Source organism: Ochlerotatus camptorhynchus, unplaced genomic scaffold (genome assembly GCF_037179485.1).
Source record: "Ochlerotatus camptorhynchus isolate MF236.1 unplaced genomic scaffold, CSIRO-AGI_Acam_v1.1 ptg000147l, whole genome shotgun sequence".
NCBI classification, from domain to species: domain Eukaryota; kingdom Metazoa; phylum Arthropoda; class Insecta; order Diptera; family Culicidae; genus Ochlerotatus; species Ochlerotatus camptorhynchus.
This window is the reverse complement of record NW_027040637.1, coordinates 363,721-381,287: the sequence shown is the minus strand read 5'-3', so window position 1 is coordinate 381,287 and position 17,567 is coordinate 363,721. Positions and strand designations below refer to the sequence as shown.

The window sequence follows — 17,567 nt, the reverse complement described above, 5'->3', positions numbered from 1 at the left end:
AAGATCCTTATAACGGCATACTGGACACGGCATGGAACTATGGACACGTCACGGCACAATGGATTGGATACCACGCTACAGGGCTGATAGTCGTGCTATTCTGCTCCCTAAGTAAAGAAGGGTGACACCTTCTTGAAATGGCGAGTGGGCTAATAGTGCGGCTGCCCCCGTCCCGGTAAAACCTTGGCAGGCCTCCGGATACGTTCAAAACTCGTCAACCCTAGCATGGCCTCCCTGCTTGCATAGATAACCGTGGGATCACGATAGGAAACTACATACAACGAGTGGATATAGCGGTCCGGAGGGGGGACCCATCAGAATGGAGAAAATCGGAGACGCCAGATAATGAAAACGGAGGAGCGAACGTGTTCGCAAGGAGCGGGATATTGCAGAGATCACCAGTGTTGAACCTGAGGGCCACTGCGAGTTCCAGCAGCAGCAGTAAGTCCCAAGGAGAGCAGCCAGGCGCTGGGCTAAGCCAGATGTTCACACCGATATCCAGCAGTAGCAAATCTCAAGAACTGCAGCTTGGCAGAACCAAAATGACGGAGGTCAGGAGGAAGATCGATGATCTCTATGTGTTCGTAAAGGATAAAAACAACGTACACAAAGAGATCAAGCAACTTGTAACTAGAATCAAATCCGGCATAACAGTGGCAGATCGGGAATTCCAAGCACATGAAGCACATGAGACGCCGGCTGAAGCACATGAGACGCCGAAGGGACCCACAAATCCACGTCCTGAAAAGAGAGATAGGGACACGCCAGGAGATGAGGAGGAGCCCAAAAAACGCAAGGACGAGGAAGGCATCAAGGAGATGGGAGAAATGGTGGGTGGCATAAAGTCGAGAACCAGAAGGAGAGGAAGAAAAAACAGAAGGAAGATGAAGTGAGGAAGAGGAAGCGAGAAAGAAGGAAGAGAAGAAGAAGGAAGACAGGAAGAACATGGAGAAGCCTAGGCCTCGTAGGGAGAGAAGCAAGGGTGACGCTCTGGTTGTTGAGGCGAAGGACAAAACGTCCAACGTAGCACTCCTCCGGAAAGTGAGAGAGGATCCGGAGTTGACACATTTAGGCTAGAACGTGGTGAAAACCAGGCGAACCCAGAAAGGCGAGATGCTATTTGAGCTGAAAAGGGATCCTACGGTTAAGAGCGCAGCTTTTAAGGAGCTCGTCGAAAAATCTCTTGGCGGGACGGCGAACGTAAGAGCCTTATTCCAGGAGTCAGTGGTCGAGTGCAGGGATCTGGACGAGATCACAACGGAAGACGAGTTGAAAAGTGCGCTGAAGGTGCAATGCAACCTGGGAGACGTACCGATGGCAATTCGGTTGAGGAAGGCGTATGGTGGTACGCAGACGGCGTCGATACAACTTCCTTCGGACGCAGCTAACGAGCTGCTGAAGACAGGCCGAATCAAGGTTGGGTGGTCAGTGTGCCCGTTGAAAGCTATTCCTCGGGTATCTAAGAAAATGGAGAGATGCTACAAATGTATGGGCTTCGGTCACCAGGCGAGAAACTGCAAAGGCCCAGACAGATCTGATCTGTGCAGGAAATGCGGAGAGAAGGGACACGTTGCAAAAGACTGTACAAAGCAACCGAGGTGCATGCTCTGCAAAAAGGAGGACGGAAACGGCCATGTGACGGGAAGTTTCAGGTGCCCAGAGTTCAAGAAGGCGATGGTGGGCCAGCAATAATGAAGGTGACCCAAATAAATCTCAATCATTGCGACATTGCTCAGCAATTGTTGTGGCAGTCGACAACAGAAACAAAGTGCGACGTTGCAATCATTGCAGAGCCATATCGAGTCCCTCTCGATAATGGTAACTGGGTGGCGGATAGAGCAGGAATGGCGGCCATACAAGTCATGGGCAGGTATCCCATTCAACAAGTGGTGGCGGGCTCATACGAAGGTTTCGTGATCGCCAAAATCAATGGAATCTATATATGTAGTTGCTACGCACCACCGACATGGACAATTGAGCAGTTCCACCAGATGCTAGATGGGCTAACCGGAGAGCTCATTGGACGGAGACCAGTCATCATCGTAGGAGATTTCAATGCTTGGGCAGTGGATTGGGGGAGCAGATGTACCAACGCAAGAGGGTTTAGCCTGCTGGAAGCTCTGGCAAAGTTGAACGTCAGTCTGGTCAACTTAGGAACCATCAGCACCTTCCGCAAAGATGGTAGGGAATCCATTATCGACGTCACTTTCTGCAGTACGTCGCTAGTGGCAAATATGAACTGGAGAGTGTGCGAAGAGTACACCCATAGTGACCATCAGGCGATCCGGTACAGTATCGGCAAACGGACACCGGTGGAAATGCGGAGGACGAAAGTAAGCGAGCGGAAGTGTAAGACGAAGGCATTCAATAAGGATCTCTTCATCGAAGCTCTAAGAAGGGTAGACAGCAGCGTCCCGGGCCTAAGCGCGAACGAGTTGACCGAATCATTAGCAAGGGCATGTGACACAACTATGCCGAGAAAACTGGAGCTAACGAAGAGGCGGCGTCCAGCTTACTGGTGGACCGATGAAAAGGTGCTAACCCTCCATGCTACTTGTCTTCTAGACAGAAGGCGTGCTCAGAGAGCAAGAACGGAAGCAGACAGAGAGGAGCGCAGGGTAGTGTCTATGGTATTACCATAGAGGTAACTCTAAGACTAGTAGGTCCCGAGGAAACGTGCTCAACTTTTTGGCTTTTGGTATTCTACCTTTTGGTTTTCCTTTTGGTATTCTACCTTTTGCAATTCGAGTTTCTTCTGGTAGTCCGTGATATCCCTGGCTCAGCTTGGCCTGGTCCTTATCCTGTGGGATTTCCTCCATGGTCTGTCAGGGGACATGCAGCAACGTGATACGAATTTTGAATGGTTTATTTTTGACCCGTCATTTTTGAAAAAAGTTCAATAAGCCTTCTAATGTGCAAGCTGAATCACAACTCGGCGAAATTATGGCGAACGTAAAAAACGAAGTTCCTAGAATTGCCACATAATTCGCTTAACTTCTATAAAGTTTGCTGAACTACTATGAAGTTCATTGCACACTTCTGCAAAGTTTCTTGAACTTCTAAGATTCTCATTAACAGAAGGTCCAGAACTGTTATAAAGTTTCTTTAAAGTAAAAAATTAAACAAGTTCCCCAAAATTGAACAAAGCTCCCACTTCTAAGGAGTTGTCCGAATATTTACAAAGCTCTCGGAATTTCTACGAAATTCTCTGAAGCTTTACGAAGTTCTCCGAAGTTCTATTGTATTTCCTGAAATGTTAAGAAGTACATTGAAGTATTGAAGAGCTTCAACGCAGCGAAGTTTCTACAAAGTTTGATGCAGTTCTACAAAATTCGCTGCACTTCTTCGAAGTTTACTGAGCTTCTACAAAGTCCGCTGAACATTGTTTGCATTTCTAGAACGTTTTTTAGAACTTATACGCAGTAACATGAACTTCTAGGAGGTTTTCTTAAGTTTTAGTTAAGTTCCCCGAAAGTTACGTTTTCTACGAAATTCTACTACAAGCGTGATTGCCTCTCACTCTAAAGGGCCTGGGTTCAATCCCAGTCGGCGCCACCGGGCATAAGCCATAAAATCTCCATGAGTTGATGGGTCGATAGGTAGGGTCAAAGTTGGGTGCTGCCTCACTGTCGTCGGTAGCATTACCCAACAAACAATTTTAGCTGCAGACTAGCTTATACAGGCAAATATTAGCTGTATAAGCCAATTTTTGGCTGTATAAGCTAATCTGCAGTAAAATTGTTAGTTGGGTAGTCAAGGTAGTCCATATTTTCTTTGAAAATTTGTATGGACTGTAGACACTTCCCAACCCCCGTTTATGAACAGCCTCTAATTGCTCAGCTGAAAGATTTTGATAATCTAATTTGAGATTTGGAAGGTTGATAAATTGTAGAACTTTTGAAACATTTTGATTATTTTATGAAATTTTATCAATGAGAGTTACAAATCATGAAAGAGCTAAGAGATTTAATTCGGATTTGATTATTTTAATCAGGCTTGGATCTTCACTTTGCACTAAATGATCTTGGTAAAGCTCAAAGAATTCTCAGTGTGTTTTGAATATTATTTGGATGATTTTTATAGCATTGCGCATTTCCTACCAAACTGGACAAATAAGCGCGTTTGCAGTTATAAAAAAGTGTGAGCTTCTCTCCAATCGTCTTGGTGTGTTCAGTGCACTAATTCCTTATGAAATGCGCAGAAAACACCAAGCCGGTTTGAAGAAAACGTGCACTTTTATCACACTTTTTGCGCTTTTGCCGACGACTTCACATAATCTTTATATGCGAATTTGTCATTGATTTCATCAATCTTAAGTAACAAACTGTAAAAGAATCCTACACTTCCCGGTTGGGTGTATCCAGATCAACTTAATCCATACTCATTTTCGCTGGACGAAACATTCTTCGTTCGACAGCAAATGTGCAAGCTCAACAGAAATGGCCTTAATCGGGCTACCGTTTTAGTTTACAAATCATTGCCGTACTGTCGATACATTTCCCTTACAGCTTAATAGAAATGGACGATTCACAAAGGTAATGTACCTTAATTACTCAACGTAATAGTACTAATTCTAGCGATACTTTATAGGAACCTATTTTCCGTTAACTATGATTTGATTCGAGAGTATTCCAGTGAAACGTTCTGTAGGTTGTGTTTCTCGCAAATCCACGAGCTACATCGGGTTTTTCCTACGAATGGACAACCCAATAAGCTACTGGTGAAGAAAATTGAATATTGTACCGATATCGGTATCACGTTCGGAAAGGATAGCAACGCGTGCATCTGCACAAAATGTATCGCTTTGGTTGAGGAGTTTTTCCGTTTCAAACAACTGTGCAGTTCCAATGAACGGTGGCTAAAGGTAGATTTCAATGACAACCACGTGGCACCTGTCGGCAGGTCTGAAACAGTGACCGGCCAAGCTCAGCTGAATAGTTCCAACAGAAGTTGCTCATTACTTACCATCGATACCGACGATGTAGATGGGCTTCTGAACGATGAGACAGCACAAGAGAACATTTGTAAGTATGGTATTTAGCTGATCCGTGCTTAGAAATAATGAGGTTGCGTTTTGTAGCTCTGGGTGAAACATTATTAAAATTGGAAGATTCAATCGAAGAGACACGTATTTCAAACAATGACACCCATGAGGTTACTAGCAGTGGCCACTGCATGCGAGCCAGAAAATCAACTACGAGAATAGTACCTACAATTCCTGCTAACTCAATGACCAGAATTCCTATCAAATTGGATAGTGAATCCGACGCAGATGCAACTAGAACCGATTCTTGTGATAGCCGCGAGTTTTCACCAGTCGTTGAACATGCTGAAAACGGTAATGGCACCTGTGGATTTAGTATAGTTCGCGGTTCCAAAAGCCGCAGCAACAGGCTCTACTTGGTATACCAAAGCCACCGGTATAGCAATCCCAGCAGTGATGGAAAAATTTGGCGCTGTACTCATAGGGCTCCCATCTACTGCAGAGCGGTGGTTATGCTCGAAAAGAACCGTATCATAGAGTTGAATAACCATTTTCACAATCATCCTCCCCCAAACATGTCACGGAAGAAAAAGAAGACGGTCAACTCGGAACCTCCTAGTCCGAATTTGAGTAACAACGTAAAAATATCGCTGGTCTTGAAGAAGGAGAAAGAGTCCCGCCGAAGACCGAGCAGATCGTGCAATCAAACCTCGAAGCAAGGTGAAGGATGGTTTATCAAAGCCAACCGGAAAACGGTAGATGGATTTACGTACACATTTTGCGGTCTCAGAAAGGATGGCATCATTCGTCTGAAGTGCATTACCAAGGGTTGTGCTGGTCGAGTTTACATGTACAGTAACGGTGAGCTGTTCAGAGCTAATAAGGATCACACGCATCCACCACATGTTGCTGCGTGAAAAAGAAGTTCCTCTTTTATTTTTATATTACAACGCTTGTAATAAATATTTTGTGCTCAATTCTATTTTTGTAGGTTCAGTTATTTGATCATGATCTCGCCAGTCCCGCATCAACGCACCGAAATGCCATCTTTTTTCGATCCTGTACCTTAATTACGAATGTCCTGCGCGTCCTATTCCTAAAGGCTGACTAAAAATAAATTGGTACGCACAAAAAGACCTGTAATTCGTGACTCTATAAGTTTAAAACGTCCATTAATGGTTGCTTAACAGTACTTTTATTAAAACTTCAAAGTTACAGCATTAGATCGTTACATTTCTCCAGTTCGAACGAAATCTTGAACACCCAGACAACCAGAATGCACGTATATTCAGAATTGTTTTCGTGATATATAAACATATATACAAACAAACAATTCGTATAGAATGCAAATAAATGGCTTATACGTACAAAAGTGGAGGCCATATACGTGCATATTTTAATTTAATTTTAGACGAGTTGATTTAACATCATATACGATTTAATCTGTAATAACAAATTCAGTTTGAAAAGTCTTACGATGTAATCCGATTTAATTTGTGATACAGTACGACGGAAAAATAAGTCATCGCATATAGGTCGGAAATTTGCATTCTATACGATTTAACTTAAACATAATGCGAGGTATGCCATTCTTATATGCGATTTTGACTTATACTGTAGCAATTTACGATACTGTCTGTACATTGTTATACGACTTCTGGTTGTCTGGGCATTCCTCTTGATGGAAACGGAAACGGAATCAGCGCATTTTTTTTCCATTTTGACCGCATTGCTGGATGTCCTTGACTGCCCCGCCGCTTCGTCGAAGTCTAGGCTTTGAAATTACCCAGTACTTTTCCATTGGTCGAAATTCCGGGCATTTCAGAGGATTTATTAGCTTGGGGACAAAATCGATCTTGTTGGCTGCATACCACTCCAGAACAACCTTGGAGTAGTGGCAGCTGGCCAAATCGTGCCAAAAGATGACTTTGCTCCTATGCTTGCGGATGAACAGCAATACACGCTTTTTCGGGCATGCTTCGATGTAAACTTGGGATGTCATCGTCGAGGAGGTGACGAATGGTTCAACTTTCAGGCCACAACTGCAAACCGCTTGCCAAAGCATGGCCTTCTTTGCGAACTTGTCGGTAAACACGAACTTGAATCTTCCCGGCACATCCTCACGTCCAGTCGCGATATAACTGGTTAAAATCGAGTTTGATGTATGTTTCGTCATCGATCAAAGTGCAGCACTTGTGTTTCGTCAAAACACGGTCGTACAAGAGCCTTGCCACAGAATTCTGCTTCATGTGCCGCTTCGGATGTTTACTGGCTTTGTACGACTTGTATCCTTCCCTGGCAAGGATGTTCCGCACCGTTTGAAAATTGACGTTGTACCTTCTGCTTTACACACTCAGGGTTTCCTTGTAGGTTTTGAGCACTCGACAAACTGTTGCTTTCGGCATCTTCAGCACTTTAGCCAGCTTGGAACCGGACCACTCCAGATTTTCAAGGTGTTTGTGCACAATATTTTTTCTTCTTTCGAGTTCCATTTGACGTTATTTCTATACGCGATCGACTACTTTGATCAAACGTGCACCAGTTGTTTTCTATAGAAGTGTAAACAAACCACTGTCAAACATTTTCGATTCCCAAAACTAGAGGCGTGCTAGCGGAGCGCGAGGGGCGTGCCAATTTACTTTTCGTCAGCCTTTAGTATAACGTCCTTAGATGAGACTTAACCTGCTGTATAATGTTAAGCCAACTAACTCGGTTCGTGACTGCTTGTCTCCAGATCCTCGAACGTCCCGAACTACCTAGAACTTGCACCATTTGGTTTAAAAAACTAGCGCGCTGGGCAGTTATGCGTCTTGTGTCACCGGGATCCGAAACAACACTACTTCTTTTTTCCTTTATTTAACGTCGGTCTCTGTTCCGCAATCTGGTGCCAATCACCGACGGACATCGATTGCCATCCATTGACGGCAATCGAATGTGCAGGAAGGCAGCTTCCACACCTGCGTAGGATATCGCACCCATTCAACACACATGGGCCGGGACCAACGGCTTACTTCCCTTCCGAAGGAAGACATGACCAGAGATTTTTTTGCCTCAGAAAAATCCCACCGACCTCGGCTGGGATTGAACCCAGACCCATCGGGGTGTTAGAAAGCAGTCACGCTTACCACTACACCACCGGCGCCGGCTGAAACAACACTAGTTTTACGGACTTAGACTTTAAATGATGTTTTTTTCTTGAATTTGTGTGGTTTACATGTATGAGATTTTTAAGTGACACAGATTCGTCTTCATTAGAAATTTTTAATTATTATTTAAAGTGCCTAGAGGTAACTAGACTAGAAGGTCCCGAAGAAACGTGCTCAACTTTAAGGCTCAGTTCTGGTACTCTCTTCAGTCCCAAGCTAATCGATTCACCCCTCGAAACATAGGAAAATCCACTGACCCCTCATTTTATCTGTCAAACTTTCATAGCGAATCAAAACAAACATCACCACCTTGGTGGGATTGGTTTGTTTTAAATTGGGAAAAGGAGACTACTCATAACTACAACTAACCTACAACTACTATATACACCTAACCTACTATATACAAAGCATGTTTTGATGTGTTGCATTTCTGCACAAACCTAGTCATTAATTTTAAAATCTAGTTTTGGAATGTCCGCCTCTAGGTGAAGATCAGAAATTCTTGTGGTCTCGATGAGTCTCATCGTCGCCCACTGGTCACCCACCATAGCCGGTCGAACTCCGGACGAAGCTAGAACAGCACTACCGTTCATACTGGCGACAACGCTCTGATGAGACAACGAAACCCTACCCCAAGCTCCTCCCCTGATCCTATCCTTCGAAAATGTACCCTTCTAACCTCGAGTAAGCCGCGAGTAATCGGCCCAACTCCTACTAGACATAGAATTAAGTGAATTTTGTTACACACAGTGAACAATGAATTATCGGCTCCGTAAAGCTAACGCGATTGAGCCTTCCAAATAAACGAACTAGATAAAAAAAAAGAAATTCTTGTGTCGAAGAGATGATCAAGGACCATCCTCAGCACTCTATTTTGAGCGACCTGGATTTTGTTCCTATGAGTCTGTGCCAGTCTTGTAAGCGATCACCGTAGTCGACGCATTTTCTATGATAATCGACTGCCATTCTTCCGACACTTGTAAAACAAGCTATCAAATTACAGTACCAAAGTAAAATGTCATGTGACAAACTCTGTCATACGACACTGTCGCCGAAGACCGTCACGAATGTATGTGTTATAGTTTTTCTCATAATAAGATGATGTTGTGTTTGCATGAATTCTGGAAATAGCAAGCAACGATGTCCTAGTAATAACATTTCTGATCAGAAATGGTTTAATTTACACCAATTTGAGGAATTAGAACGAAATCACACATGTCATATGATAGTTTTTTGATAATTTTCTTTTTGCTCTAAAGTTGTTCTACTGTTTGTGTTGTGTAAGAGAGACGATGGTAGAGCATGAGAGTACGAATACAAACAAACTTTCGCGCACGACAACGAAGCGAGTGTAATAAAAAACGTCAACCGTTTCAATCCCTGGTCTGTGCCAGGCATGGAAAATCATTTGCATTCATTTCGTGCATTCATTTACATTCATTTACCTCTAACTTTTTTCTTAAACAGCATTCCGCAAAATGATGTATAGAGCTTTTATAGGTTTTGTTATTAACTACGTAGAGCATCGCAGGTGCTATGATTTGTTTGTAGACAGCCAGTTTGTTCACCTTTGAGAAGCGGGATCTGCGGCCAATCAACGGATACAGACACCATACCAAGGCAGAACACTTGACTACGATTTTCTTTATATGCGAACGGAAAAGGAGCTTTTCATCGAACAACATCCTGAAATAGGTTACTTCGGCAGACCACTCAATCAACCGGTGGAAACTAACGATTTTAGATTGGCTCACACTGGACTAGCCTATTGGTCCCAAGTACATCGCCTACGTCTCCGAGGGTAGGAATGGCGGAAGTGTAGATGCTGTAAAGCAATGGGCCCAGCAGATTGCCTTGCGGGACTCCTGCTGGGATAAAAAACGTGTCTGAACGACAACCATTCAACGATACCTTAAACGACCTTTGCTGGAGGTAGTTACGGGTGATTTTAACAAGATGTAAAGGAAAGTTGAAGTTACATAGCTTGTATACAAGCCCATCGTGCCAGACATTCTCAAGGGCTTTCTCAACGTCTAACAATGTCATGGCTGTGGACTTGGATACAGCTTTGTTACTTCGGATGTTATTCATCACCCGTTCTAGCTGGTTGATGGAATGCCCCGTCCTGAATCCAAACTGTTCCGGAAGGAGAATGTTGTTTTCCTCGACAAACTTGAGCAAACGATTGAGCATGAGTTTCTCGAACTGCTTTGCACTGAAAGGAGCTTGAAGACAATGTTGGATCCTTACCGGATTTGCGAATTGGTATGGCTTTTGCTACCTTCCAGACGCTTGGAAAGTAGTGCAGCTCCACGCATCTGTTGAAGATAGCGGTCAAAAGGGACTGCACTTTCATGCTGAGTCTCTTCAAGATTAAGTTGAATATGCAATCAAACCCGGGAGCCTTCATGTTCTTGGTACATTTCAACGCTGAGCAAATCTGTTGTACTGTAATCTTATCCGCCGGAGGCACGATACAAGAGAAGGCATCTAGGTTTTGTACGCATTGCGCAACCTGATCTTCGAGCGGACTTTGGATAGTCGAGCCAAGCAAATAAGATGAAGTAACATGCTCGCCGATTGCATTTGCTTTCTCCTGTGGGGTAATTAAGAGCCGATCGTTATCACATTCGTCTCTGAGAGGTGGAACGGGTTTGGGATGAATTTTCAATACCTTGGCTACCTTCCAGAATGGTCTGGATCGGTTATTCAGATTTTGGACAACACACTTGAAACTTTCATTTCGGAGTGAGTCCATTCAAGAAGTCTGTTCAGATCGGCTATTTCACGTTTTATGTCCAGATCTCCCCGCAGTTTGAAAAGAATGACCTTTCCGATATCCTGATTGTTCTGGTATCAACAAAGAGTTGTTATTCAAATATACCAACAGCTGGCCTTTAACAAGTTCTAAAATTTTCTCTGAGTGCAACGATGGGACGAAACTCTTTGGCTTTAATCGTTGCAGCAACTTTTTGAACAGAAACTACTAAGGATTCCTTCCGAATTTGTGGTACACGTCCAGTCTGCAATGATTTAATAATAAGGGTCAGCAAGATGTGGCCAATGACATGAAAGCAATCTTGAATAACTCTAGCATTAACATTATCTACTTTAGCTAGAACAGCTGTACATTCGTCTAAATTACCGGTCACGAATGGAAAATCCACGCTTCTCTTAACAAGATTTGGAACAGCCTGTTTCGAGTATATCATCCAGCACTTCAATTTTACTAAGTCGTCGTTATTATTGATATTATTATTTCTGTGAATTTCCACTCTAAGTCGATTTAATCAAAGTAGGCTATGCTTCGCATATTTGACAACCCAGGACTCGAGGCCTTTCATTCCCATTTAATTTATATCTATATATATTTTTATTTTCAAAAAAAAAAGGTTGCAGTTGTTGCTGATTCGTCGGATCCTGATATGGTGATTTCCGCGTTGAATACACACTCTATGACCATGGGAGATTGAGAGGCGTAAGCACGTAGACACTTTGCGTTGGGATGTTTGATAAAATTGAGCTTCACCTGCTGTTGGCGCGTTTACCGTGGCCAACTCCGGTGGGTTGGAAGTGGACTGTATTTCGTTCGGATTGAAAGATTCAACACACTAATCAAATTATCACCTTAACACTACTTTTATTCTAACTTCACTATTTCTCTACAGATTGCTTTCTTACTTCACTGGATGTAACTTGGATGGTGGTCGGAATAATACTCAAAAAACGCTGGCTGGCTGTGTCGCTTTTATAGCAGTCGTCCTATCGTATTTTGCTACTTTTGGTCCTATATACTTGCCTGCCGTGCGCTACGGCGAGCAGCAGGCAGCAGCATGTTGAAGAGAAGTATATAGTGCTTCTCCCTTCTCGTTCGGTGTCCTTAAAATTCTACCTGGAGTGCGTTGTTGCCACGATGGGTGGTTTGAATGACGATCGTTTGCGTTGTGTTTTGGAAGCTACTATAGCTTGTTTCGCACGGAACACCTGCCTTGATTTTCATTCTCATGCTTCGTATATTTGAAAACCCAGAACTCGTGGCCTTTCATTCTCAGGAGCTCGAAGAGGTAAGTAACAATTTAGCTGCAAGCTACAGCGTTGGGGGATTCTCCTTTGAACCAGGTGGAAATCCACCCTGAAATTCGATTAAACGAAATGTATAGTATACTTTAAATTTCTTTGCGAGCATCGGTACTGGTTTGGAAAGGAAATAATTATTGAACCACAGAGAGGTACAGTTGTTTGTGGATGGAGTTTTAGCCGGTATTATTTTTTCTAGGCTACAGCCTATATACCTGATACCTGGTTTCTAGTCCTGGTCCAACTAACCAAATAAACTATTACAAGGAATGATCAGCATGACGAGAGTTATGTCTGATTGTCCGGGTGTCACCCCAGCTACGGTACGCCACTGCATGAGTGAACATCAGCATGCCATTTGAGTAATACAATTCGAAAGGCTTTCTTTTCTATAGTCTACCCAGTGATTCAAGATGTAGTAGATTGCAATCAATACTATGTCTATAGGTTTATTAACTCACCATATATGCTCATGAACTATCCGTTGTCTTCAAATGATTATGAGTCGTATCACCCAAGACAACAACCGAATCATCACGTAGCTGGTAGATCATGGCAAGGCATCCCTTCGAAACCGTGCATCTCCATACCACCCATCCGTTGGTTTTTTTGTAGTAGAAAGTGTACCTATCACCTCCGTAGATTAGTACATTTCGTTTGTTGGCATTCTTGACGATCTTGTAGTTGAATGTTCCCACCGGTTCTGGATAGATATCTTCGATGTTCGACGAGATGTCACTTACAGTGGCTTCATTGTCCATTGTACGGCTTCGCTTTTGTTGTATTTTCACGTCCGAGTGTTGGCTGTTGGCTAGCTTGAAAATTCTGCCGTCTGGGCAAAGATAGATGGAAACCTTGCAGTTTCGATGAGAACTGCATTTCCATATGCGGCAACCGTCCTTACGACTGTGCGAGTACGGATACCTATCTCCATTGTACATTAGCATATCGGCACCGATTCGATTCCTGGTGATTTCGTACGGTTCGTCCAGGTAGATATTTTCAACCTCTCGGTAAGCGTGAATGATGACCGCTTTCCTTTGCTTACTCTCGACCGGTTGAGGTGGATGATTATGCTGCGGTATAACATTTCCGAGTATTAAACCACTGGCTCTAGTACCTATGGTACCCTTGCAGGCTTTTGACTTTCGCCATATACATCCCCACGTAATAGAGTCACATTTTGGTCTTGACGACAGAAGCTGATAGGTGTGTCCATCGTGAAGTAGTACCTTCCGAATTCGTTTCTTCTTGACTTTTTCTGGTTGATCAGTGGCCTCGTCTGTATCGACAGAATCGTTTTCAACGACAGTGTTCATGAGATGATCATCCTCGATAGTTAATTCTTCTTTGATGCTTGACGGATTTGCATTCGGTTGTAGGTGATCATCTTCTTCGACATCATCGACAGAGTCTTCATGACAATCTTCATATTCATCCAACGGATCAGCACGGAACTCTTCAGGGGAATCTACCTCTGGTTGTTCTAGCACATTTAGCTCCTCTGGGTGCTTCTGTATGTGTGAGTAGGTTCTTTTGCGTTGCCTACGTGTGGATATTCTTTTATCATTTCTCAGGCATTGCATTCGGTAGTCGCAAAAATCAGTCATACATTGTATGCATTCCAGGCAAATTCGTGCGGTGTGGTCGGTATCGAAGGTGAGCTGGAAAAGGAGAATTATGTATCGATAGATCAATTAAATAGTTCTACCATGCCCCCAAAGTTTTTACAAACCATGGCGGCATAGTAGAAGTGTTTGACAGTGTTTAATAAGATGCATCAATTAATTAATTAATAATTATTCACTAAATTGATGAATCGGGATTTAGCAACCCTTTTAGGTGTGCTACATATGTAATACATATGACAGACATGATTTTAGTACCGTTGTACTCCTTTAATCCAGTACCTTAAACGACGTACTAGTTTAAAGGAGTACAACGGTACTCCCCAGTCATGTCTGTCGATGGTATAAATGGTCGGTGTTAAGTAAGACCGGACTAAGTGACAATTTTTTGATTTAGAGAAAAACTAATTTCAAGTTGGCTGTGTAGTATTGTTTCTTGTGCAATGGGACAAATCGTTGGGCTGTTTTCTCTTGCTGTTTGTAGCATTTTTCAAATCTAGCTGAGTAAATTCTTGACCTAATGCTACCTTTATCTATTTAATTTTTTTAACTTTGCAACTTAGTCCTCTCTAATTTAACACCGACCAAATGAGAATGTATGTGATACCCTGGGCTAATACCATCAACAGACATGATTTTAGCATAGAGGTAACTCTAATACTAGTAGGTCCCGAAGAAACGTGCTCAACTTTTTGGCTCAGCTCTGGTACTATCTTCGGTCCCAAGCTATTCAATACACCCCTCGAAAGATAGGAAAATCTACGAACCCCTCAGTTTATCTGCCAAACTTTCAAGGCGAATAAAAAAAACATAGTGTAGTACTAGAATTTTGACTAGAATGGTAAGTAACTCAAATTGTACTTTTTGAGGTACTAGAGTAAATAAGTACAACGATACTGCTTTGCATGTCTGTCAGTGATGAAGAACCCTCCTAATACCAACAATCAATACGAAACTATCGATTTGAAATTGGCTCAGTACTTGACTAGCCTATTGGTCCCAAGCAAATCGATTAACGTACCCCATTCTAGTTGAAATTCTGGTACTACACGAACAGTAGATTTTTCATTCGACGTACTAGAACAATGTGTTTTTAATTTATCTTATAGAACAGGTTATGGCACTCACTCACCTTCAACGTAGTGCACTCAAGAATTTTCCACAACAGATCACGATCCGGGCTATTGTCCTCCGGGAACAGTTGCACCATTCCGTTCGCTTCGGAGAAGCAAAGCCGGCAAAATCCATCCCATTCGTCGCCTTCTTCTACATCCTGTTTATTGCTGCAATGGATCCATTAGTTACTTATTACGAGTATTACTATCCAAACTGTGCGCTCTTGTATCGTTAGCAAGGAATTCTTACCGGTCAGGCTTTCGGTTCATTATGTCGAACAAAATTTGGTTGATTTGAAAAAGTTTTTGCAAAACCTTTTTTGGCCAACAGTAAACATAAGCAGTAAAAACAAAACTTGATGGAAGAGCAAGGAGCAAAATTTGATAACTGCAATTACACCGTCTTACACTGAAGCAATATGACATGTCCCCGTTGTGTGGAGGTCTCATAAATTTGCGCTATATACAGGGTGTTTGGTTCCGGTTTTACAAATCAGTGTCAACATTTCAAAGGGGCGTAATTGCATTTGTAAACAATGACTTTAGCCGTCGATTTCTCGTGAATTAAAACTTACTCATGAAGATTAATGGCACCAGCAGGTAGAGGAATGTTTCCTTTACCAGCTAGCATTGTTAATTTGGAGGGATGGACTTTTATTTGCGAGAAATCGATAGCTAAAACCATTGCTTACAAAAGCAATTACGCCCCTTTGAAATGTTGGCACTGATATTTTCAGGGTAGATAGGGCTCCTAAAGTTATGAAAAAATCCCCATGAAACATACACAGCAAAAAAAGTTGTTGAATATTACATCGAAACTGCTGCAACCAGGTCAATCCATCGGTTGTGTAATATCACATTGTACGATGTACATCGATTTTGCGAACAAAATTACATCCATTGATGTAATATTGCATGTGCTTTTTGCTATTACATCATTATTCCATACATCAGCTTGAATTACGTTGATCGATATTACATTTTTTTTTTGCTGTGTAGGGTCGAAAATGACTGCTAAGTGAGTTATTCAACATTTTATGTTTTTTTTTTATTGCCAACTTTGGTTAGCTATATTTTGTTAATCTTAATGTGGTTTTCTGATTTCAACTTACCAAATGAAAGATCAAAGTCTTAACTATCAATGTTCTTTGCAAAAGAACTCGATTAAAGTTAATTATCATATATTAAAATTGAAAAGTATGTTGAAAGCGAGGTTGAAAGTTCCAAAAAAAAAAACTGGTGAAATTTCAAGCATTTTATACCCCGTTCACATTACAACGTATACCACGTGATATACGCTGTCTTGCAATGAGCACTCATACATCTAGTTTTCACTGGAAATCCTTTGTATGAGTGTTCATAGCAAGACAGCCTATATTACGTGATATAGGCTGTAATGTGAACGGGGTATTAGCAACAATCAATACGAAACTAACGATTTTAAATTGGCTCACCACTTTAGTAGCCTATTGGTCCCAAGCAAACGATTAACGTACCCTATTCTAGTTGAAATTCTATTACTACACTATGTTTGTTTTGATTCGCTATGAAAGTTTGACAGATAACATCAGGGGTGTGTGGATTCATGCAGAACATGCAGGGGTGAGTGAAATAGCTTGGGACTGCTTGGGACCGTTGTTCTGGTACTGAGTGAGCCAAAAATAATAATGATTTTCTTCGGGACCCAGTGGTCTTAGAGTTACCTCTATGGTATTAGCATAGAGGTAACTCTAAGACCAGAAGGTCCCGAAGAAACGAGCTCAACTTTTTGGCTCAGCTCTGGTACTCTCTTCGGTCCCAAGCTAATCGATTCACCCCTCGAAACATAGGAAAAACCAATAACCCCTCATTTTACCTGTCAAACTTTCATAGCGAATCAAAACAAACATTGCGTAGTACTAGAATTGGAACTAGAATGGGGTACGTTAATCGTTTGCTTGGGACCAATAGGCTAGTCAAGTAGTGAGCTAATTTAAAATCGTTAGTTTCGTATTGATTGTTGGTATTAGCAGGGGGTGAAAACTAACGATTTTAAATTGATTCACTGCTTGAGTAGCCTATTTGTCCCAAGTACTTCTATGGCGTACCCCATTCTAGTTGAAATTCTATTACTACACTATGTTTGTTTTGTTCGCTATGAAAGTTTGACAGATAACATCAGGGGTGTGTGGATTCATGCAGAACATGCAGGGGTGAGTGAAATAGCTTGGGACTGCTTGGGACCGTTGTTCTGGTACTGAGTGAGCCAAAAATAATAATGACTTTCTTCGGGACCCAGTGGTCTTAGAGTTACCTCTATGGTATTAGCATAGAGGTAACTGTAAGACTAGAAGGTCCCGAAATAACGTGCTCAACTTTTTGGCTCAGCTCTGGTACTCTTCCCGCATAAGCGCGAACCATAAATTGACCTTACCGATAATGGTTATAAATTGTTTATAATCCCTGCTAAACTTCAACTGAAATGGTTATGGAACTTTACATGAACGTTTAATGATAAAGTTTTAACCTTAAGTATTATAGTTTTTTGGAAGTGGACCTTACAAATAATGGGTTGTTAAGAACCATTACCATTCCAAATTCTTGTTTTCTCCATACATTTTCGGAAAGAAAACTTTAC

General features: G+C 42.2%; 2 protein-coding genes across 2 annotated transcripts; one reads left to right on the top strand and one right to left on the bottom strand.

The window, feature by feature from the left end:
- The first annotated feature begins 4,486 nt into the window (after positions 1–4,486).
- LOC135701012 (uncharacterized) lies at positions 4,487–5,924 on the top strand. Its single transcript, XM_065221715.1, has 3 exons — positions 4,487–4,535; positions 4,591–5,024; positions 5,081–5,924. Exons 1-3 carry the CDS (start codon positions 4,519–4,521, stop codon positions 5,899–5,901), a joined length of 1,272 nt encoding a protein of 423 aa, XP_065077787.1. The 5' UTR covers positions 4,487–4,518; the 3' UTR covers positions 5,902–5,924.
- A 6,706-nt stretch (positions 5,925–12,630) lies between these two features.
- Positions 12,631–15,257, bottom strand: LOC135701011 (uncharacterized). The gene is made up of 3 exons (XM_065221714.1): positions 15,201–15,257; positions 14,968–15,118; positions 12,631–13,871 (listed from the first exon to the last, which is right to left on the bottom strand). The coding sequence occupies exons 1-3, from the start codon at positions 15,218–15,220 to the stop codon at positions 12,678–12,680; spliced, it is 1,365 nt and encodes a 454-aa protein (XP_065077786.1). The 5' UTR covers positions 15,221–15,257; the 3' UTR covers positions 12,631–12,677.
- Positions 15,258–17,567: the final 2,310 nt, after the last annotated feature.